The sequence below is a fragment of the Atheta coriaria genome, unplaced genomic scaffold (assembly GCF_025399875.1).
Source record: "Atheta coriaria isolate IRGN ID8LTWV9N9 unplaced genomic scaffold, Caltech_Dcor_3.1 hic_scaffold_9_pilon, whole genome shotgun sequence".
Lineage (NCBI taxonomy): Eukaryota > Metazoa > Arthropoda > Insecta > Coleoptera > Staphylinidae > Dalotia > Dalotia coriaria.
Window position 1 is genome coordinate 4,147,127 of NW_027045451.1, and position 25,008 is coordinate 4,172,134.

Sequence of the window (25,008 nt, forward strand, 5' to 3'; positions counted from 1 at the left end):
TTTTACTTGTTGCGCGCCGGATGCGACGAGGAAGATGATACCAACGTATATCCCGCGCCCACGACAAACGAGTGATCGCTGCTCTCATTTTAGCGCTCATATTCGTTTGATTTGTATTCTGTAATCGGCAGTGGAAAATGCTTTTTTATATTAATTAGTATGTGCGACACAAATATATTTATAATTGCGTGATTAGTGTAAAATTGATATTGACTTATGTATTTGATTACAATTATTATGTATTTATGGAATTAAGGCAGGTCTTTTATTTTGCTGCGTGGTTAAATGTATTTCTTACAATTTATATTATGTATATAAGTGCTGCATCAACACATTTTATTGAATAAATTTAATAAACAAATATAATTGTTCAATGTTACTCTGTGTACCTTCATCAGCTTCAAAAACTTATAAAAAATTTGACCTAATTTGACCGAAAAAATTATTTTCTTAATTACTATAAGAATTCATAACGTCTTAAACTTTTGAACTCTTCAAACTCTTTCAAAGTATCGTCAAATATAAACTGAATATTTAACTTTTTTCACCCAAAAGATTTTCTACACTCACTTGAAATACTTGGTAAATACTACCTAAATAGTTAGTCTGATAACAAAACGTAACTTAGATAAAGTGTTTAAAATCACCTGTTCTTTAATTATCTGCAATAAAAATTTCAAAATTCAAATTTTTATTTTTTGACCATGAATTGAGATCGAAACTGTATAATCCAGTTTATCGCTATTTTCCTGCAAACTACTAATGTTAAAGAAACACGGTTTTCAGATTCCTATGTAGGCTAAAATTGTACGTAATATACCACTTAAAAATTTTAAGTTTTTCATAATTACGTAATTAATAAAAAAGTCCAATAACTTGAAAAGCATTTAAAATTTTGGGATAAAAACAAGAAAAATGGGTTCCTTGCATCATTGCGCAACAAATTAGAAAGTTTCGTGAAAATCTGAAGGGTGGTTCAGTTTTGCCTGTATCGATTTTCACCCAATTTTTTCGAAATAATTATATTATCAAAAAACTGACAAGATATCTTTCATCCCCTTGTAATTCTCTATCGATTGGCGTTTTCCATTTTCTTCTAACTTAAAAAATAATTTTTGAGCCAAAATATAGGCAAGTGTAACCTCTTGATGATTTTGAGTGGTCTTTGGTCAATTTCATAGAATCAAAAAAATAAATCTGCCATTTCATAGATGCTTGTTTTGGCATGAAGAAAATGCAGAAAGTTTTATTCTAACTTTTCTACTTTTCGAGAAAATCGCGTTGGAAAATCAATTTTCACTCTCTTTAAAATGGAAATTTTAAAGACTTGCGTAATGTTGAATTTTTGTGTGAATACAATGCCGTTTTCTGTTTTCGGTTATCTTTATTAATTCCCAAGATAATTGGGTATAAGTACCGCTGCATGTACTTGTTGCAATCACATACGTCCACAAGGCGAACCCTTAGAACTATTGTACCGGAAGTGGTGCAAATATGGTAATTGTAAGTTGCTTTACCTAATGGTATTATTAATTTTTAATAATTATTAAATGTCAGGCGCCTCCACCAAATTTTTGCCAATTAATGTAATTTCTTTAGAAATTAAAAAATTGAGACTTTTTATTGCTGATTACTAAAGGAAACAATTTTACTGACATGATATGTTAATAACTATTTGCAATTTGGCTTAAGATTCAAAAAATTGAAGTTAAAGATAGAGTAGGTAGTATTAATCTAGCACTGTTAAATTTCATGAATTAATTTTGGGATTTAAACAAAGAAAGGTAAAAAACTTACTAAGATTTATTAATAAGAATTAATCGTTTATTTAAAATCCGCAAGCAAAAGTTGAAAATTCCAACTTTTAGTTTCAAACATAAAATAAAGAAAGCAGTTGACTTCTCGTTATGACGAAATCTTATCTTCGGTGCTTCGACCTGAAATAATTTAACTAAAGAATTTGACCCTGTCTTTCGACCGAAAATAATTTAATGAAAAAAAGTTCGACCCTGTCTTTCGACCGAAAATAATTTTACTAAAAAAGTTCGACCCTGTCTTTCGACCAAAAATAATTTAACGAGAAAAGTTCGACTCTATCTTTCGACCGAAAAACGTCATTCTATAGAGAATTACAATGCAAGGACGAATCTGAAAACATTAAAATAGGAGGAAAGAAAACATTGTTTAACAAAAAGATATTTTTATTAAAAAAATAAATTATACAACTTCCTATCAAAACCTCATTTGCTTTCTTTGGCCCTTTGATTTCCCCAACTTATATAAATCAAGACAGTTGTAAAACTGTGAACATAATGAAATGTTCTTTTCATCATTTTACCCGCTGGCTCGCAATTGTCTGTAGCATAACAATCATGTCCCACTTCTCCGTTAACATCCATTTGAATTATAGGGCAATCAAAATGCATGCCTAATGTCTTCGCCTCCGCTGCCTTCCTCCTCCTTCCACAACAAACAAAAGACAGAAGAAATTCCTCGTGGTGTCGCTCTAACCCGTTTTTAAACTAAAATAATTTACGGATTCTTTAATATATGCAACATTAAATAATGTCATTACCCTTACTTCTAATATCTTCGACTCAAAAATGTCATAATCACAGTCGACAACAGTTGAAGCTGCAAAGAACTTGCTGGCACTGTCCTTTTGGCGAAGGAATGCAACGTAAGTCGCAGATGCAGGTCCATCCCAGTTTATCTTATGCATATGTCTCAAACCAAATGATCCAGCCATAGGAATCTGTATTGTCTGTCTGTACATAAAATTGCAAATCAAAATAAAATTAAGAAAAGATCATTTAAACTACGTACAGTTTTGCTATCTCATCCAATACAGCTTCGACCTCAATAGGATCGTTAGATGATAAGAACAACAGCAGACATGCCAGTTCCTCATTTGCTTTGATCACTTGAGGAATTTCACTTGCTGATGTAAAATATCTTATATTTATGCCTGGTATAGGTGGAAAGCAAAGAGTAAAGTACATAGACTGATCCTTAAACAGTTTATGTGCTTTAACCAATGTATGTGGCCCTTCATAGCCATTAAATCTTAAATTATCCATGCTCAATAATACATGTGGAATCTTCAGGTGAAATGTGCCATCTTGTTTCAAAAAATTTAGAACTGCAAGCAAAGTAATTAGAAAATATGTAAGAATTGAATATCAATCACATACAATTTTTACCATATTTATTTGCAATTTTATTTGAGAAAAAGGTAAAAGCAGCATTAATTTGTGAGGAAAACAAATGTTTGCTGAATTCTATAGGATGAGCCTTCTTCACAAACGCCAATTTAGGATTATACCAGGAAGTCACCCAATTAACTGTGCTAATACGTCTTTTCATTTCTGCAGTAATGATAGACTTCCAGTTTGTAGTAGCATCACCTAATTCCACATAAATCATGGTGAGATGATACAATGATAAGCATTGGCAAATCAGCCTGATAACTGGAATATGTGGGTCCAGTTCAAGAAGAAAATTTCTTGTGTCTTTATCTAGTGCATTGAAGTTGCAATTCAACTCTAAGTTGTCATCACAATATTCTAGAAGAAACAAAGCATTGCAAGACATATAAATAGTAAACAATGGAATTAAAATATTATCATATAGGTTATTGCTGAGTTTAAAAGATATACATACTTATTGTGCTGGTATTTGGGCAACACTTGCCCTGCATGCTCTCGTAAAACTTTACATAAGTTTCATTCATTGTTGCTAGTCAAAAGGGCAGCGAAATGCCTTGATAACACTTCGTATTCTGTTAAACAATAAATTCATGTACCACAGCTCAACGGATTCGAGCTTCACTGCTTGAACAGAGGTTAATTTAATCGATATTAAATTAATATATTGTAGGGTAGTTGCTTAGTTGTATTAATGTTACATGGGTAATAATTGGGAATACATAAAAGTGCACGAAATTTAAATTCTGGTCGAATTTATACTCAAAACAATTATTTTCGGTCGAACAACAGGGTCGAACTGTTTCCTAAAATTATTTTCTGCTGAAACACAGGGTCGAACTATTTCTTTAAAATATTTTCCGTTGAAATGATTTTTTTTATTACATAACATGGAATAAATTATTATCAAAATTTAAAAATTCATATTATTACAAAACCTGCTATTGCCGAAATAAAAGATTTCGTCATAAAAGAGAAATATTTTATCTTTTTTATGTTTAAAATTAAAAGTTGGAATTTTTGAAATCTGATTTCAGATTCTTATAGATTAATTAAGTCTACATCGAATATTAAAGTAACATTTTTTCATAACTAGAACCGTTTAGGTCCTATTAACAATTTTAACACGTTGAATTTGCTTAGAAAGAAATTGAAATATGGTGATTATGAATAAAACGGTACATCATAGGACAAATTTTTGTTAAGATAAAGTATTCCAACTTTCATGTTCTTCAATATTCTGTAATAAAAAGGTCATATTTTCAATTTTTATTTTTTACGTAAGAAAAGATGGAAGAATGAATAATTCAGTTTTTTCCACTTTTCTCGAAAACCGATAAAGATAAACGAAAATGGTTTACAGATTCGGCTGCAGGGAAAAAATCTATATTATATAACACTTTAAATTTTCTGTTTGCAGCACTTACGTAATTATTGAAAATGGTCAATAACTCAAAAACTAATTAAGATAGGGAAACAAAACTAACATTAATGGACTCCTAGCATGATTCTATACCATGTTAGAAAGTTTTGTAAAAATCTGAAGGGTGGTTCAATTTGGTCTGTTTCGATTTTCACCTCACTTTTCCAAAATATTGATGTTATCAGAAAACTGATCAGATATCTTTCATCCCCTTTTAATTCTCTATCGATTGGCGTTTTCCATTTTCTTCTAACTTACAAAATATTTTTTGAGCCAAAATATATGTAAGTGTAACCTCTTGATGATTTTGAGTGGTCTTTGGTCAACTTCATAGAATCAAAAAAATAAATCTGCCATTTCGTAGAGGCTTGTTTTGGCATGAAGAAAATGCAAAAAGTTTTATTCTAACTTCTGTGCTTTTCTAGAAAATTGCGTTGGAAAATCAATTTTTACTATCTTAAAAATGGAAATTTTAAAGTCTTACATAATGTAGAATTTTTGGGTTAATGCAATACCGTTTTCCGTTTTCGGTTATCTTCATTAATTCCCGAGATAATTGGATATTAAGTATCGCTGCAAGTACATGTTGCATTCAAATACGCCCACAAGACAAACCCTTTGAATTATTATGCAGGAAGTTGTGTAAATAAAGCAATTATAAGTTACTTTACCCAATTATATTGTTAATTTTTAATTATTTTTAAATGTTAGGCGCCTCCACCAAATTTGTGCCAATTAATGTAATTTTTTTCAGAAATTAAAAAATGAGATTTTTTATTGCTGATTACTAAAGGAAACAATGTCACTGGCATAATATCTTAATAACTATTTGCAATTTGACTTAAGATTTAAAAGATAGGAGCAAAAGATAGAGTAGGTACATGTATCTAGCATTGATAAATTTCTTGGGTTAATTTTGAGGCCTAAACAAAGAAAGATCAAAAAAGCTTACTAAGATTTATTGATAAGAATTAATCGTTTGTTTAGATTCTGCAAACAGAAGTTGAAAATTCCAATTTTTAATTTTGGACATAAAAAAGAGAAAAGATTTGACTTTTTTATGACGAAATCTTTTCTTCGATGTCCCTATCCCCTATCCCTATCTTTCGACCAAAAATAATTTAATCAAAAAAGTTCCACCATGTTTTTCGACCGAAAATAATTTAACCAAAAAAGTTCGACCCTGTCTTTCAGCCGAAAATAATTTTACTAAAAAAGTTCGACCCTGTCTTTCGACCGAAAATATTTTTACTAAAATTATTACTATAGGCAACCAACTACACACATTTGCATATAATGTACGTAGTAACATGTAGTATATTATATGCAATAATGTAACTGCTATGTAAATAATTTCTGGAACTGGAGTCGTGATTTCAATGCAATAAGGTAAAATATTTGGTTTTTCAATGTTTCACAAATAAATGCAGCATTCAGAACTTATACAAATTTTATTCGTTATCTTTTGCAACCATACAAATAATTCTAGTTAAGTACATAATCCTAATAATGACACAAAAACACAATAAATCAGAATAAATACAATCAGCAAACATTACTTATGAAAATACGGCGCAAACAAAAGTTTTAAATGTGTACACAAAGTATTAGTAACAAACAATTGTCTAAGATTTACTTGTTATATAATTGGATTTGTAATTTGTATAGATTTATATTTTTATTATAATCTTAACTAATGACAATCATTACTTATATATTATTTTATATTATATTAATAACTTTATTTTATTTACGTAATCTCTTAACGTTTACAATTCATTAATCTAAGTTCATTATAATGACAATTTGTTTGTACAACGTTTTTAAAACTATACTTAAAGTTGAAATGAGATCATTTACGCCGTAAACTTTATACCCTTTCCATAATTTTACACTTTATACATTAGACATGTTTATAATTTATAATTTACATACAATTTGTTTAAAAGTTTCCTTTTTGGCGTTCGCATGGCTGAATGGTTTACGTGACCGTGTGCACATTTTTGACTAGATATACACTCGCCTTCTGGCCGTCTTTGACGGCACAAAAAATTTAAATAAAAATAAAAATCATAAATATATAAATAAAATCTTACATTTTAATATCCTAGCATTATGTCGTGACTAGACGTACAATTATAGACTAGATTAGACTAGATTTATTCAATTAATTAAAATAATATCACATTTATTATCTTATACTATTGATATATGTTGTTAAAATGTTATTACTGGCATTTGTAATCCCAATTGGCATTCATCATGAAATTTAAACGGGCATTTTAAGTACGAACTAAAAACTAATTTAAATTTTGAGTGCAGATAAGTTGCTGCTTTAAGCTTATTGCAAACTTTTTCCCAATCGCCCGCACTAATCAAATTAAACTACAATTGACAATTGAATGCGTTTAAATGAAGTGAAATGTTAAATTATTTAACTTAAAACTAACTAAAATCTAATGACTCTTGACGTTTTACTTTTTCTGACTAGTTTTTGACTAGAATAAACTAAATTACAAATTAAGTGCGAGCCGCAAGTTGCAAAAACAATTTTTGACCAATTTCGACACTTGAATTAATTAAATAATACTCTTTTAGGAACGTGTGTATGATAATTGACGATTTATCAAGTAAATGTACAAGAAATAAAGTATAAGTATTTTGGGTTGCCTATGATAAAAGTATAAAACTAAAATAATGCCCATTTGAATTTGTGACAACTCAAATTAGCGACTAGTTTTGATTAGTTATCCGTGATTAATCTCTAAAATCGAAAGCAAATAAAACTAATATCACATTTTGGTTTAAATGACTCTTATGAATATTGCGTATTATCGCAAATTAATGGCACTAGAAATGACTATGACTAACGACGGTTATACAAACTTCTAGATGACTAAAATTATGATTTGAATTTTTGAAACCTTTGAAACCTGCTGGAATGTAATACAAGTATGGACTATCTGGACGTCTAATACTGATATCTATCCAAAAATCTACAAAAAATTAAATCCTGACTAGATTTTATGAGGAATTTAAAATTATTCAGACTAAAACGACTAGAATAAACGTAAACTAAATTTAAGTTGACTAGATTCTCATTTCTGTGTCTTAGATTTGATTTTATTTCAATTTTGTACTTAAGAAAATGACTAGAAATAAAATAAGACTAGATTTGACTTGACTATTTTGTATCCTTTGTGATGTTTGGGTTGCCTATAATAAATACGTGACTAGAAGTTAAACGTTCAATTATTTCCGTTGGGACTATAATCTCATGACTTAGTTATTTGACTAGTTATAAACACAAAAAGCGCATTTCTTTCACAAAATCCTAAACTAAATGATTCTTAGATAACCATACCAGTATCCCACACGCATCGCATCTTCATATTCATACCTGCTGTATTCATCATCGCGCCGACATCAACAATGGCCGGGGGCAGTGGCGGCGGGCGCCAAAAAGTCGACGCCATCCGCGGAACTGGCCGCACCACCGCCGGGATCCTCTGATGCAACCGTTGTCAGTCTACCTGGTGCAGCGTCTGATGTTTACGAAGATACGCAACGCGTCGAAACTTCTTCCCACATTCATTACATGGAAATATTTCGTTACCACCACCTCCTCCAGCAGAACCACCAGCAATTTCACCATTACCATCAAGAATTTCTTCCGAGACTTTAGTTTCCTTATTACTAGGAACCCCAGGACGAGGTTTATGCCATCTTCGATGAGATGCTAAATTAGCTGGGCAATTGAACACTTTGTCACATTCTGGGCACCTGTACTCCACGTGGACAATACGACTGCATCTATGCTGTGCCAGACCAAACGCATCCTCGTATAATTCTCTGCATAGCCTACAGACGTAATCGCCAATGTGGTTTTCGATTTTGGCAAGTTCCGCCTTGGCTTCGTCAGTGACTTCAACGACGTTAAACGCCGGATCAATATCTCCTTTTCTCACCACTAATGTTTCATCAGGACGCAGTTCTCGAATAATCGTCCCCGAAACTGGGCTGGAGTTGTCTTCATCAAAGATTAACTTTCTGGTGGCTTTGTGTTTCTTGGTATGTGCAGTTTTTGGTTTCTTCGCAGGTTGTTCAGGTGGAGATTGTGGGGATTTGGGAGAAACAGGTCTTTTATTGGGTGATGGAGTACATGGAGGTGTTATAGGTGATTCTACATCTTCTCGTAGTAATGTAGTGTTTAAGGTGTTTATAGCAGTTGTGGTTGAAGGTTTCACAGAAAGATCCAAGGGATAGGAAAAGTCTAGTGGTTCGGAATATCTCAAATACTGCAATTGTTGTTGGATAACAGCCGCAGTGGATAGCAACTGTGGGTCAAACCCAAGTCGCTGCAGCTGGAGCACATCGGTGGCACCTCCAAAAGGCGGATATCTCGCGAAGGGCATCGCGTCCACGTTGAGCGCGTTGATAGCGCCCACTGCGCTGGAGAAGTGTTCTTCATGTCCCTGGTGGTGGTAGACGCGAGGCATGCCAGACGCAACACTCTGTGTTCACTGTGTTTTACGCACTAGTCTAGTTGATCTAGAACTAGACCATTTCAAATGTTTGTTGTGATGTGACGCTGATGGTGATTCAACGTGGACTTGTAGTTCTTCGGTGGGTAGCTGGGTATTTATACCACGTTTCCACCTATTGTGTGAGGTGAACGAGGCCCGCTTGGGGTGGGAGAACGTGTGCATCGGATTGGTGGTGGCATGCCGGCGCTGGGGCGGAGCGCGACCAATGCCGATGCATCGGAGAGTTTTCTGCTTCTGAATCGCAAGGGCTCGGGAACTTCGGGAGATGTGCGATCTCTATTTTCGCTGGGATGTCGAACGGTTTGCTCGCAGGATGCGCAGGAACGCGTTGCCAACCGGATTGCAGAGGAACGCCTCCAGGTTCCAGTTCGTCCTGAAATGAATTTTATTTTTAGCATGATTTTTTTAAATTTTTTTGGGATTTCGCGCTGTAAAGAAAGATAAACAATTTTAAAATATAAATTTTACATGATTATTATGAGCCAATGTTATCAAATTACATATTTTGAGGGTTGAAAGTAAAATAAACGCAGTATCCTTTCTTAAATTCCAAAAATATGTTTTATGAATTAAATTTTACATAATTAATTTTTTGTACTAGTATAACCTCAATATAACAAAATATAATAATATTTCTGCCCATTTCTAACGGAAAAAAGCCTAATTACAAAATATTTCATACTCATAGCACACACAACACAAATTTTAAGTGTTCCTGTGCAACCCACAAGCAATCAGTAATAAAATTGAAAATTGGCGGTTAAAAAGGGGAAAAACACGATAAATTTAATCATAAAAACACGCATGTAATGTCATGCTACCCCATAACGCACTCATAAACCATTTTAAAAAAGCTGCCCATGTTGAGAAATGCTTTAATTTCCAACCTACCTATCGATATTGTCCGTTCCGGTACAATGCCCATATTTAAAAAAGATGAATCATTGTTGATACTTCACGTCCGGTCTAGGCGTCGAGGTGTTCGGCTCATCGGGGGTGGGTGTGTGGTGTGCGCGCAGCCATCTGTAACGGAATCCCTGAAAACCGTACGATTTATATTTATCGCTCGCGTGTTATTAGCACCCAGGCGTCGAGGGTGATGAGCGTCAGCTGCTCCGGCCGACCGTTACACTTCATTGTCTCGCCGACCTTCGATATCGGCCACTTTCACTCACCTCGCTCCGCTCCAACCCTCAGGCAATCATCCTGAATCTAAATTCTTACATGAAACATATTTTATAAATCATTAAATTTGATGTATATCATTAATATAATAGCATTTAATATAGCACAATTTTTAAAATAATCAAATATAACATATCTAAATGTATTTTTGTTTATTTAACCCTCTGTAAACAAAATTTTTAATATTTTAATATTTATTCTGTTATTCTAAGATAAAACATATCCATCAAATCATAGATCATCAAAATCTGTCCAGCCGTACTTGAGTTATAAACGGTGTAACTAACACAATTTTTTTTATTGTATAAATAACACTTGATAAAGTGTTATCTTAAAGAAACAAGTTTATGTCAATAAGTATAAGTACCTGTCGGTTTTACTTCTCCCCTCACCCTTGTTGTGACGTTATCTAAGAAGTGTTCCGCCGAATGTAAACGCCTTGGTAAACACTTTACAATTACCTCCTTGGATGCGAAGGGGAACGTCTCAATTAGGGTGTGTCTTGACTCTTAATCGCGCGCGTCGGGGCGTCAAGATACGGCTCATGAATAGCAACCCCTCAAACGCCTCAAATCTCAGCAGGTTGAGGAAGTGCACAATGCCCGGACGTCGGACAAATCTAAACAAATCTTTTGTGTGTGCTTCTTACAAGGTCTTACAAGGTATTTATCAAAACTGGTGCCTTACACACCCTTTTTAACCCTTTATACTTTTCATACTTTAGTTTCTTTAGTAGTAGAATAAGTTGTAAGGTGGTATTATGACAAATAAAGATTAAAATAAGTTGTCTTTCTTAACTTAAAGAATACATCGTATTTTTTTTCTTGGTGTGGTTTACACTTTTGAGGTTATATTACTGCAGCTGTCGTTTTGCAGCCTTTGCCAGCCAAACGCACCTATTGTCTTCATCCCGCACGCGTTTCTTTCAATTCTTCAACATTCTGATGCACCCCTATGCTGTCGCTGCAGATGAAGGTGAAAGTGCACCCAGCACCCTTTAACCACCCGTTGCATCTCCCCCTTTGATCAAAATATCGAAAACACGGCTGCTTACGGCGCGCGAGTGTGCAAATTTAATCCAACCGACGTCTGAAGTGTGCCACGCAGCTACCTGTATCAATAAATCAACCCTCTGTAGCTGTAGCCTTGTATAAACTTGAATCAAACCAGACACCGGGCTTCGGCATTCTGCTCGTAGTTTTCAATAGTTCTTAATTTCATACTTCTATGACGCGTCTGAATACGCACACACCTCAATTCCTCCCCTTGGGTTTCGGGACGCAGTGGATATTGAAAGAAAAGAAAAAATGCGCACGCGGCATGCTGTCGTGTGCCTTTTCATCCACTCCTTATAGCACTAGACCGTATTTTCGTATTTACCTAAAACCCATAACCTACAACTCGAACGCATAGAGTGTGTCCAAGGTGTTTTGTATGGTTGCCAGGTTGGCACGTGTCTTTCGCGGCACGCGCTGTGACTGCATGCTTCATGCTTGATGTCCTCGGCGTGTATGAATAGGTTAGGATTGATGCCGTATAAACGTGCTGGGCGTAGCGCGTAACGAGACTGTGTGTTTAAATTAAATGTTTAAATTAGGGGCTGGACACGTGGCAGCATCTAGAATTGATGGGAGTGCTACCAACCGTTACGAGTTGATAAAATATTTTAATTAATACAATGATGCAGTGAAATATTGGCTATATTTTTGTTCAAACTGTCAAAAGTTTGAATTTTCCTACAAACATAACCTAAAAATGTTTTAATTGTGTGGAATAATAGCTTAATATATTTTTACACCCTCAAGATGATCAATGAATGTTATGTCTTTATTACACTTTGCTGAAACTAGAAAAATGTCGCAATTTACTCTGGAATCTGAGGCTATAAACGAAAAATGCAGTGGCTATCCAGAGAATACTCTACGTAATGACCAAATAAAAGAATCCATCACGTCGAGAACCCTAACATCCCCTTGAATGTCATTGAACTAAAAAAAATCCCAATTGTCCCCTGGGATTCAAATAATGAAACCTGGCACTGTCCAAAATACCGTTATTTCATTGATATAAAAACTAGAAATCAAAACGCCATGAACCCTAAGCATTTTCCACCCTAGTGATGCAAAAGTGTGACACACTTCGTTCCATTCCTCTTCTCTCATAGTAAAAATATGCAAGTGGTCAGAATATCAGGACGGGGTGTAAACACGCTCGCGTGCCATAGCTAAATCTCGCACGCGACCCCGTCCCTATAACTACCCCAAAACCAGCGCAAAAAAAAACCGACGTCTTTCATGAATCCTCTTTTGTTGTGTGCAAATTCAATGAAGAAGTCCCCCTAGGCCCTAGGATGCGAAAGTCTCCATTCGCATTTTATTCCCTAATCGCAGACTTATAGAGCACTGAATGCACATACAGGGTACGGTGGCATGATGGTGGCATTGTTGATTCCGGCCTATTAATTCTCCGGTCCTCCGGCTTTGATATTTTATTCGCCCCGGTGCTGAAAGCGTGTGGGTATAATTCGATATTTCGGATATTTCGGATATATCGCCGCGTAATGTAACATGTGAGGAGGCGAAAGGAAGCAAGCACCGGAAGTCTATTAACAAAGTAAAACAGACAGACAGTGGCTTCTTTCCACACATCCACACATCCAAACATGGTACTCGGGTTGCCGAACTTGCAACTTGCAAGGAAATATCAAATGCCCACAATCTAGACACCTTTACTTCTATTGGAAGAAAAGAATTAGAAGACGTATTTTACGGGACTTTCAACACCACCAACACCACATTAACAGTTTAAAGAAACTTATGCTTAAGTAGACTCTTCCTTTTTTACTGTAATAATAGGTTTGAAGGTATTCTAACAGCATGATGCTACGCCATGTTTGCTGGTGCTTGCTTTCACCCCTCGGCGGAATTAAATCACCAGGCTACAGGAGCACACGATGGACAGACAGACAGCTGCTTTACTACGTACTCGTATATTTAAAAAAACGGGGTCGTAGCACTCTCTGCACTCGACAATATGCTACGACGGCATTTCTTTGATATACTAGACACAGTTAATCAACAGTTGCTTCAAGTTTACTGACTGTATTTTGTTTTATTTGAATTAGGTTATGTTTTGACAGAACTGTCAAATTAATATGTGAAAATGTCAAAAATTGATATTTTAGGTTAAATTTAAATAGGTTATGTTTGGTTAATGCAGAATTTCATGCTCATTGATCAAAAAGCTAAACTTTTGCCTGTGAAAACATAAATTTCCAATGAAATCGAATCGCGTTTATTGGGTTTTATCACATCCATTACAACTGTGACTCGTTTACACCGTAATTTTCCATTTGCAGTTATCATCGGCAGTCTGACAATTTCGCAATTTTCACTCGTGCATAATTCACCAATGCGAATCCATAATAATTCACTCCTGCATCCTCGCACGCGAAAACTTTGGCGTTCATCATAAAAGATGCAAACGCAGCAAACCGATGCGCCCAAGTGCCGCGTTCCGCGTATGAATATTAATTAATTAAAAACGCGACGCGAGTGGAGAAACGTCGACGGCGGCGGCAATGAAGTTACATTCGGCGCCTCAGCGTGTCGTGCGTACAACTGCAAATTAGCCGGAGTCAATAGGCGGCAATTAAACGCGCCGTGCCGTGTGCCGGCAAAACGTTCCGATGTTATCCGGGAGGCGGCGCGTCGGCGAGAAAGGATTGCGATCGGCGAAGACGGGCGTCATGACAATTTAATTAATTCATTAGCGATTTATTGAATTATTCAGCGCATGCGAAGACGAAGCGGGACGGCGACGACTGGCAAATTGTTAAATCAATTACTCTTTAATTATTTATCGCAATGTCACAACATATCTACATCATGTAGATATTCATTTAACTGAGGTACAATTATTTCATGATATAAATTTTGATGATTTACTTAAGTAATTTTTAACTTCTCTCAAGAGGATCGTAAATTGTATTTATGTCGGCAATAAAAGAGCGTTTTAACTTGATTGTGCATGATTTGACTTTGTCTTTAATTTAATATTTCTGGCTTTGTCCAAGAACAAACGAAACAATAAGTAATTGATTCAATTATGTTAATAAATGTGCTTTGAACACGCATTACAAACATAACCTAACTATTCACGCGTGTTTAGCATCCATCTTAATACACAACTTTATAATAACCTAAAAATTCATTTCTTTTTAAGCAGATGCACAAATTATGTAAAATTTTCGTTTTTCCTGCAAGCTGCAAGCCATCACACGTGGTCAAACACGTGGTTACACTCCTGCAGATGCAGTTGCGTTCACGCTGCCATATGTCCCTCAAATTCCCTGCTAATGACACACCTACATGCATTTATTCAATATCTACTTGTTCATCTGCAGCGTGCAGTGATCAAAAATCGCCCCCGTGATCAGAAACGCAGCAAAGCGAAACCAACGTGCTTGCACTTTGATGGGGCGGAAAAAGAAACCAAAACGCACTCGGGGTTTAGTTGTGTCACGTCTCGGTCAGGGTGTTCAATGTATATGTAGTATGTGTATGTGTGTGTGTGGTACGAGGGTGGCAAACACGCAACATTGTTTCTTCTCTTGCTTTGTACCCCACAGTTTAATTCTGATTCGGTACATGTATTGGTTTGCTGGTCTGCTGGTATTTGATTTGGAGATTTCAGGGGAAGCTCATCAAACAAAACAAATATCAAAGCGTTTTTATATACATCAACATATCTAGGAGTGTGGCGTAGTGAGCAGCTGCATTAAAATGTGTATAAAAATACAGTTTCGTATTTTTAAATATAACACAGCGTGAAGAATTGTCATTGTTAACATTGCAAAGCAAAAGGGTTTCCTTTCAACCCTGTTTTTGGTATATTTTCGACTGGTTTTGGGTTGATTTTCAAAAGTTTTGAATTACAACATCTGTATTTTTCATTTTTAACCTAAAATTATTTCTATCTCTGTTTTCTATTGTATTAGAGGTTAGAAATGAAGATACATAATTATAGAATTGCAATACATGTCAAAACAGACGTATTTATTAGTAGGTATGCAGAAAATGATCAGTGTAGACTGTACATATCTTCATTTGAAGAATGTCAGCATGCTACACATGCGAAATTGCAGGTTATGAATAAATAAATCCTTCAAGAAGCTCTCACGTTATGTCATTATTGACAATTGACATACACATGCAAAAAGATAAAGATATTATGATAAATTATAGGTTATATAACCTTAAAATCGATGCTTTTGTATTTGTAATCAGAATCCTTGTTAAAATCCACCTTGCATTATATTGCACACCCCTAAGACGGAAAGAATGACACCTGAAGACGTCTGGCAATGTCGATGCCCAAGGAATGCGATTGTGCATTCGAGTGTTCATAAACAAGGGGAGCATAAGCATGTGCGACGACTTGTAAACTGTCAAAGAAACCGCACAAGGTGGAAATAAAGAATGAATACGTATTCATTCATACTTACTACATATATTAAAAGTATGAATGAGTTTTGAGGTTATAAGTTATAAGTAAGGTTATATTCAAACCTAACCTAATCTATGATAATACCATAAACCATAAATTTTTTTTTTTTCGATGTTAACTTTATAATAAATTTTCTACCTGGAGTAACTTGCCATGATTCGATACAACTCGGTGCGTAACTAAGTAAAACCCTAACAAAACAAAAAAATATCACAAAATAGGGGGAGTCCCCCTTGAGTAAAGACTCGCTCACCTTCGCCAGGTGTGCCGCAATCGCAATCGCAAGCATCCGTAAGAATTAAGAATATGTGTGTCAGGAATCGCCGTAATAAGTTGGCGTAGGCCGCGTGCCCCCACGTGCCGGCACCGAGGGGAACGCTGGGGCGCAAAAACCGGGACAGCTGCGCGTCGCGCGGACCCTAATTGTGTGCTGCGCGCTCGCGAGTACCACACACACACGCACACACAATCTTACCTCGTGAAGAGTTGTATTCGGCGCGCACCCTAACAAACCAAATTAGGTGCTGTACTGTGCTATGCGGACTGCTGCTGGTTGCTTGCTAGGTATATATTCAGATTGTGGAAGTCATGCGTGGACATGTGGGCACGTGTGCAGCGTGTGCATAGATTATTTCTAGGGGTATTGTGTACGTCTATAAATTTGCATATTTTTAAATGTCTACCTATGTATAGATACAGCAAAAAATTTATTTTGTACGTTTTTCTCTATAAATATTTCTGTTGAAAATTTTAAATCATCAGGTGTCATCTGCAGTGTTAGCTCATTAAAATCTCAGACGTTTACAAATCGTTCGTTCGTTTCGGTTGATTTGCTCTCGTTTGGCGCAATTTGTCACCCTTCATTCCTAACACCATCTTCGTTAGTAATTGTGTCGATTGTGTTGTTCACGTCAAGAGTATTTGTGTGATTTTAACAGAAGAAGAAAACTTGGCGACAAATTGATAATAAGCGACGTGTTTTAATGTTTTACGAGTCAAATGTCAATTTTCTCTTTTTAGTTGCATTTGTAACAAATTATGTGTTTTCCTGATAACAATTTGACTGAATCATGGGAAAACCGCACAAATCAAACGTTTTATCACTAAATGAGATAATAAAACGAGAGGTAATTGAATTCGTATTCTGTGAGTGTTATTTGCTCGATTACGATTGATTTTCGGCAAATTCCGAGTATCAAAGCTCAAAATGTGTTAATTAGTATGTTTATTTGATAGATTAACATATGCAGAAAATGATTAATTAAATATGTCAAGTTCTAGCCTTATTTTTGTGATTTAATGAAGTATTTTTGTAATATTGCGAAACTAGATATTAAAAAGTTACATTATGAAAGAAATTACTTTTAAATAAAAATAGATTCTATTCCTGGAATAAATTTAATTTTCAACGTTTTTGCAGCGAATGGAAGCAACAAGTTCTGCTCTGTTGGTGAAATGTGCAGCTTTGATAACCATACAACGTAGAAAAGTTGAAAGGAAATTTCACTCCGATTGCATGCAAATGAACACGAAAAAGAGAAAGTAAACGCAAACAAACGCAATTTCCGCTTGGTATTAGCTCGTGTCTCGTGACGACCGCCGGCGCATATTATTAAATTGTCCGAATACGAACACACTCGACATGGCATCAAGATGTAAAAGATGTGAAAGACATATTAAAGCATATGCACTTTTGCGATGAAAGCCGATTCCTAGTTATGATTAAATTCAGCGAATTCAGATGAAGGACGCAGGAGATGCAGGACGACAATGACGGCTGACCGCAGCGTATAATAAGCTTTCATTCTATGTGTGCGCAAAGAAACGCATTCAAGTCCGAAATGAGAAAACCACCGAAAGCAAATGAAAACAGCGGGTGATTTTAATGAATCAGACGTGGACGTATAGAATTATGTTGTGACTACATTAAAGAATAAAATAAAGTTTAATTTCACTAAATGTAAATATCCGCGAGCGCCATCTATGTTGCTAGTGTGTACTAACATTTATTTAGGATTTATTATGCAACCAAATAAACGTCTTCAATGAAATTTTTGTTTAAATTTCCAACTTTAGACGAAAATATCTAACAAAACGCAAGAATATTTGCTTTTTCGTTTACTATCAGACAAAATCAATTTCCTCGCTTCGAAGCATGTGATTTTGAATGATTTTGAGCGAATATGTCTTTCGGGCCATGTTGCTCCATTATCTATTTTCGCAAACGGTGAGCGTCGAGAGCACAGCGGCAGCTTTGTGTAATGCGGCGGCGAACGAGCGATATGCATATTTGATACGATTTTAATGTGTCTCGTCTCGTAAGCCTCTTACGCTGCGCGCACACTCTACACACTCTGGCGCCTGCTCTTTTCCAGCACTTGCGGGCCTCCGGAGCTCCGGGAGCATCCACCATATATAGATATATTTATTTATTGCGCGCTCGCGACGCGCGCTTGCCCATGAATAAATCATATCAAATATCTATCAGGACAACAACCGCTGGCGATGTTAAGAGTGCCAGTGGTAGGCTTACTGATGCGTGGAAGCTGCTTTGATGTATCCTGCCAGAGAGAAGGTAAGCGCATCATCAGGGTGCGCTGATTTAAATCCTAACAATCACTATGAAATTATTTTAATAATAATATTTTTTTATTTTAAAATTATTTAGGTATATGTGGGAGATATACGAGTAAGTATGATTGTATGTGAAGAGTAAGTGAATCTTCTGCAGGTTGCCACCCTAGTGTAAACGCCGCCGTGAGAAAATTCAATTTCGCTCCAATTCCGCCCGGCTCTATTCTTCGCCACCGTGAAAAGCTTCAGCGCGGCGTAAAAGCTTATACTATTGCGTTTGGCTCGCGCTCTTTGACTGCTATTGGATTTGCTGATGTCAACTCAACTAGCAGCGACGCAAAGTCACGCCGAATTGTGCGAAAGCTATTACCGGCTGATTCCACAAGAGACCTCAATCGAAAAATACTCCAAGCTACATCAAATTGCTTCGGCTATATAAAAATTTTCAAAGCGATGAGTGAATTTTTAAGGTTAGAAATAAAATTAACCTTAAATATCAATTTTTCAATTTTTACTTTAAATTTATAAGTTTCCTGGTCAAATATTGCATTTAATCGTAATTTAATAAACCATAAACCATAATAAACCATAATGAATATATTTTTGAAGTTAAAGTTCAATTAAAGTTACTACTTTAACCTCAAATATCAATTTTTCAATATTCGACCTTAAATTTATAAACCTTTGGTCAAATATTGCATTTAAAAGTAATTCAATGAACAATAATCCATAATAAACCATAATGAATGAATTTTTAAGGTTAAACTTCGATTGAGGTTATTAATTTAACCTTAAATATCAATTTTTCAATTTTCGACTTTAAACTTATAAACTCCTGGCCAAATATTGCATTTAATCGTAATTTAATAAACCATAATCCCGGTTTAAGTTCGCGGTGAACCGACGAGTTATTAAGCGTTATTAATTTTTAATGGCGAATTATGAAGCCCTTATCCCCGAGCCGCATGATGGACGCAAATTCCCTCGAGATGGATAAACTCTCACAAGATGAAAACTCTCGCGAAGAAATTCATTACCGGATAGTTTTTATTCTTCCTGTCCGTTACACGTTGCACGACGAAAATGAAGAATAAAGAAGGACGAAACCCTTAAAGCTCGCTTCCGAGAAATAATTGCAATCAACGTCACGTCACGAGGGATGACACCGGGGTGTAGGTGTAGAATTTATTGCGGATCCACTTCTCGTTAAATCATAATTAGTTGGAAATATTCGCTCAACTATGTGTGCGCTCCGCATATTTCCAGCTGGTGTGGTACATTCCATTGGTAATTGACAAAGCGCTGACATGTACGGTGACGAGGCGTAATTACTTCAAACATTTCAATTGCACATTCTCGCCACATTGTTGAAATCCATATTATTCACGGGAAATATTCCCAGAATTAATAAATGCAATAGTTTATTATATAGGTTATGTAATTCATTGTTTTCCACTCTTAATATATATTATATATTGTTGCCATGGTAACGTAATATGTGATTGATTGTGATTACAAAATTCAGTAATGTTGAAAGCAATGAAAATTGAAACCGCCCCTGGCACGTGACCTGCTTTTCAGCACTCGTTGATTACCCTTCTCAGTACAACAGAACATCATCCCAGGACGATGATTATACAGTGGTAACTGAACACTAACACTCTACTAACAGAAGCAACAGTAAATTTTCGTCGCGGTGCGCTTTGTACATTTGTCCTGCAGGACAAAAGAGTGCTCCTGCCGTACGGAATACACTCCCCCGAGTATAGTAATCTGCGTGAGCGCAAAGGGCGCGCCGCGTTCCCACACTTTCCTGCTGAATCCAACGAGCAGGCCACTCATCATTCGCTCGTCATCACGCAGCATTCAAATCTAATTTGCAGTGTTTATATGGTTGCCTAACCAAATAATCTTGTATTTGGTTAGGAGGAAATCCGCTGGGATCTTGAATCATTTTGTTCACAAGTCATCGGATGAAATTTCATTAAAATAAAACCAATGAGCAAATGATCAAATTATATTTGATGTTATACGACTAATTAGCATACGATGAATGTGTAAAGTGTAAAAGAGTATGTGTAATAGGAGTATGAGTCACACTTTTGGCGTCGCAGAGGGTAAAAGTGTTGTGTTTTGACTTTGCGTTCATTATTTTCACGGTGCACCCTTTTTCTCATTCGGTTTTCGCACTTTACGGCCGAGGTAACGAATGTAACAAACCTAGTTTGGATTTTTTCTTTTCTGAATGTGCGTTTGACCAGTCTAGCGAGAATCAAACGCAAACCTTCCGAATTTCCGGTTATTACGCAAATTGCATTCAGTTTCCGGACAAGCGCTCTTTTATCATTTCTTTGTTCTGACGAAAAAAACTACCATTACTTTAACCAAGTTACAAATACTTCATACGATACCTATAGGCAACTTAACATACAAAAAAATAAAACTTTCCTTTTTTTATCCTTCGTATATTTAATTTACATGCTTAGAAAGGGAGAGTGATGAATCATATCCCCATCGCATGCGTTTAAATACGCCACGATTACCGTGTTTAGTCTTCAACGAGGTAAAAGTAAAAATGATTTCACTCCACTTTCCGCGTATTTCCGCGCCCGTCAGCCGCACTTACATACCCCTTGCGAAGCAGTGCGCTTTAACCCCTTTTGCCAACAAACAATCTTTGGCGCTGGCGCGCCTAAACGGCGACGAGTGAAATAATGCAAAGGGCCGCGCACAGGACGAAGGGTTTTCTGCGCGACGCCTCACGCAATCCAACGCACCCCGGCGGCAGACGGACGTCGCGACGCACTGTCTACATTCCGCACCGCAAATTATTTCAGCTTGTGGCGCCGTGCACGCGGCGCATGATTCATATGTCACGCACAATGAAAAGAAGCCCTTGTGTAAGAGTTTCCACTATATAAAAATTATATTCTCCTGTTGTGAGGCCGGGTTTCGGGTGCGGTAATAGAGTAAGCCCTTGCTTGGTTGGAGATAAATCCCGCAGGAAAGGCGATTAAGGTGGAAAACCGGGCGACAGAGCGGTGGGCGAAAGAAAAATGAGTAAATAACCCATCAAAGCGCACGTACGCGAAGAAAGGAGGCAAGAAGCAAAAGGAGGATTAAATGTAATCTGCCATCGGGAAATCCCAGAGGACGAAACATTTTCTAAGATCCACACAGAGCAAAAAATAGTTACAAAAAATTTAATTCAAAGTTTACTGAACTAAAAAAATGTAAAGTGTTTCATGTGAATGAATATTCTACTAGTATTGAAATATTTCAGCGAAATATGCTTCACCCTCGTCGGTACAGGTACAGAGGGTATGGGAGTTAATGACGGAATGTTATTTGTAATTGAATCCGCGATCCGCGCGCGACTCCGAACTTGTTCAACTCGGGATAATGGCATGCATTATCATATTGAATTTCGTAAACACATTCGACGATATTTGCAATTATTTTATGATTTACGCAGTAAAATTTCAAAATTAACATTTCGCATAATAAAATTTGTGAGGTTATAAATGTTGAACTATTCTTGCTCATAAGAAATGTTAATAAAGTAAATATGGTTGCCTAATTTGGTGTTCTTCAAAATATTAATAAAGTTTAAAGTCTTTCAAGTTAATTACAGCATGGCTAATGAAAAATAATGAAAAGAATGTGCAGCTGAGCGTGAACAAAGTGAGAAAAGTAAGAAATTATTGGTGTAAATTACAATCTCGCTTTGTTGGCTCTTCTCTTGAAATTTAAAATTAATAACAAGAGTTATATTAAGTCTACGAAATACTGCATGTAGCTAACATAATTAAATTACAATTTGTCGCGATGAAAATTGTATTTTCATTTCTCATGAATTCAAACAAGAAGCATACAAAAAGCAGTGCAGAGAGATGTAAATAATTAAAGAAGGCAATCGCAAATCTGGTGACATTTCATGCGGGCATTGGACAATATTTATTATTCAATCACAGTGCGATTGTGCATCGCGTGTGAATAATGCAGCGCTGTTGTTTATTTGTAAGTACAAGACAAGAGCTGAAATCGTCCGCGGTCTATAATTGAGCACAACGTCTTTAAATTATAACTGGATAACCAGAAACAAAACGCAAACACAAAACGCAACACAACAAATGTCATGCGGTAGCATGTGAACTAAATCGCTAGCGAAATATTGTATATTGAAAGATAAATAATAATAAGTTGTTGATGGAAGGAACGAAGAGAAGAGAAAGTCCCACCCTCTTATTGAATTTGTCGGTAATGTGGTGAATGTTGTGATTCGTGAAATTAGCCAGATTGCCGAGGAGAGGACGGTTGGCGCGCGGGCGTTTAGCAGTCGTTTAGTATTAAACTATGCAAATTGATGGCTGATTGACTCGTAATGTGCTCGCAATGCGCCTGCATAATGCATAAAATGTGTACACGCTTAGTGCGCGCCAGGCGGCGGCGGCGGCGGAGATTTTACATTTAGATGACGGCGCTGTACGCGTGCGGAAAGAAGAAACAAGAGGTGAGGAAAATGCGAAAACTGTTTCGTTAGAAAATTGGTTGGGTTCTATCAAGGGGATTGAGAAAACTTTAAAAATGATAGTAATAATAAAAAACTTCATTATAAAATTCAATTTAAAACAGTTTTCACGTTGAGGAAAATATTTTCTCAACACAAATAAAAATGTTAACATCTTCGTTGATGTGAGTTATTGTAAATAGTGTATAAGTGAATTTATCATACCACTTAAAGAATCTGCGGGCATTTTTATCCTCTTTAACCTTTTTTACCTTCAAAATCATTTTGTGACGATAACAAATAACTCCGTGAGACAAAAACTCCTCACACATTGTGATACGTGTAGATCTCATACCCCAATGAATGGCAAACGCTTTTTATTGTTTTTTATTTCATAATTCACCGGGGACCCTAATATACTCATACATAGTTAATTGCGTATATTTTTTATTTTTACACGCAAGCAACAAGTTTAACCAGCGAACAGTAACAAATATGAGTACCGGTATGTTGGTTGCAATTTTAGCATTTCATGATGGTACGCATTGTTTGATAGACGCGTCGTGCTGTGGTAATGAAAGGCTTTGATAATGAACTCAAGGTATGCCGAGACCTCGAGTGTGTTTTGTTTCCGTGCGTTATTTTTTTAAGAATTTAAATTCATTTAGATGCAGCCGTATTTAATGCTGGTAGGAAGCAATTATCGTAAATAACTTTGCAGAGAATAATGTGTTTGTTATTTGTGATAACAATTAGAAAAGAATATAAGTATAACTTACAGTTTTCGTTGCAAATACGGTACTTAAGACACAAAATTGATTAAGCGCGAGCGTTTAATTATGTTTAGCGATGTGATGTTTACGTTATTTTTCTACTTTCACTCAATTTTCAAGTTTTTTATTTTAAAACTTCCGAACTTCCTTCGCACAATACTGAGAAATGAAAGGTTATAAATAAATATGTTGGACTTTCTGCGCATGGCATTTGGAATGGCCGCGTGAACCAATTGCCTCAAGTATTTTAATCATCCCAGGGGCTCTACGCGGCAAAATGGCACTTTTCGAGGCCGCAAACCATAGAAAAGTGGTAATTTAAAAGTGCAATTAGAAAATGTGATTAAAATTGTAAAAGTAAGTTATACGCTTAAATGTAATATGGTGATTAGTGAATACTAGTAATTGAAAAGCAGCAGGTGTTTAGAAATGTGGGCATATTATAAATGACAAAGATTCAAACGTTTAAGCTCCCACATAATACAACCTTCATTCTATTTCCATCCTAGGGTTTCGTTTTGTAACTTTGTGTTACAATGTTTGTAACAGGAGGAAGTATTCGAGCGTTCGAAGAACGATCGATCGATATGAATCATCCCTCGTTTCCCAAGCACTCATGCTTTTGGTTGGGTAAGGGCTGTTCGTTGGTCGCATATTGTTCGAACCGCACGCCGACTCGCAGGAGAATGCACTCGTTCACATATGTATTGTAGGGAAGCACAAACGGTACAGAATACCCAATATTGCCCTCACATGCTATTTCGAGTGCGGATGGTTTTGCGTGTGTGGTGAGAAACGATGCCATATGGGCTCTTCTGGAACGTTTTCCAGCGATGGAACGATGAATGTTCACATTCTATTGCCAAAACAAATTGGGACCATTTTCCCTTAATTAAGTTTGGTTTCATTGCGTACTGTTGTAGGAGGTGCGTTGCAGATGCTTCACGCTCAAGTGCATCTTTGACACCAACAATTAAATCGCTGCGAATTGATTTCCAAGCGATTTAATTTTGTATTCTACTGTTTGCAGGAAAAGATCGCAGGAATTATTCGTAACGCCTGTTGCTATGTGCTATGATGGGGGCGGCAAGCGCCGTACACCGCACACTTGTTGCGCTTTTATTACGTTTTTTATTCCCACCAAGCACTTCAAAAGGGCAAATCAAACCTTAAATTACTGACTATCGGGGAAGAGAAATGTTAATGTAACGTTAAATTAATTTATAAACAACCTAACGTTGTCTCAAACTTTCCCCCCGCTCACTATCGGTTTTCGCAGGAT

At 36.1% G+C, this 25,008-nt stretch overlaps 2 protein-coding genes across 2 annotated transcripts; both read right to left on the reverse strand.

Annotated features, from left to right (window-relative positions):
* Positions 1 to 2,180: 2,180 nt before the first annotated feature.
* On the reverse strand, positions 2,181 to 4,005 carry LOC135798349 (uncharacterized). The gene is made up of 5 exons (XM_065311168.1): positions 3,664 to 4,005; positions 3,195 to 3,566; positions 2,827 to 3,142; positions 2,582 to 2,768; positions 2,181 to 2,522 (listed from the first exon to the last, which is right to left on the reverse strand). Exons 1-5 carry the CDS (start codon positions 3,731 to 3,733, stop codon positions 2,241 to 2,243), a joined length of 1,227 nt encoding a protein of 408 aa, XP_065167240.1. The 5' UTR covers positions 3,734 to 4,005; the 3' UTR covers positions 2,181 to 2,240.
* A 2,056-nt stretch (positions 4,006 to 6,061) lies between these two features.
* Positions 6,062 to 9,241, reverse strand: LOC135798560 (insulinoma-associated protein 1-like). The gene has a single exon (XM_065311424.1). The coding sequence runs from the start codon at positions 9,126 to 9,128 to the stop codon at positions 8,154 to 8,156; it is 975 nt and encodes a 324-aa protein (XP_065167496.1). The 5' UTR covers positions 9,129 to 9,241; the 3' UTR covers positions 6,062 to 8,153.
* Between the last annotated feature and the right edge of the window lie 15,767 nt (positions 9,242 to 25,008).

Bases quoted from the DNA above. Each gene is read 5' to 3' on its own strand.
- LOC135798349 (XM_065311168.1), bottom strand. From the start codon at position 3,733: ATGAATGAAACTTATGTAAAGTTTTACGAGAGCATGCAGGGCAAGTGT. The intron at 3,567-3,663 runs GTATGTATATCT...TGTTTCTTCTAG, and splicing joins CCCAAATACCAGCACAATAA to AATATTGTGATGACAACTTA. The intron at 2,523-2,581 runs GTAAGGGTAATG...AAATTATTTTAG, and splicing joins TTGAGTCGAAGATATTAGAA to TTTAAAAACGGGTTAGAGCG.
- LOC135798560 (XM_065311424.1), bottom strand. From the start codon at position 9,128: ATGCCTCGCGTCTACCACCACCAGGGACATGAAGAACACTTCTCCAGC.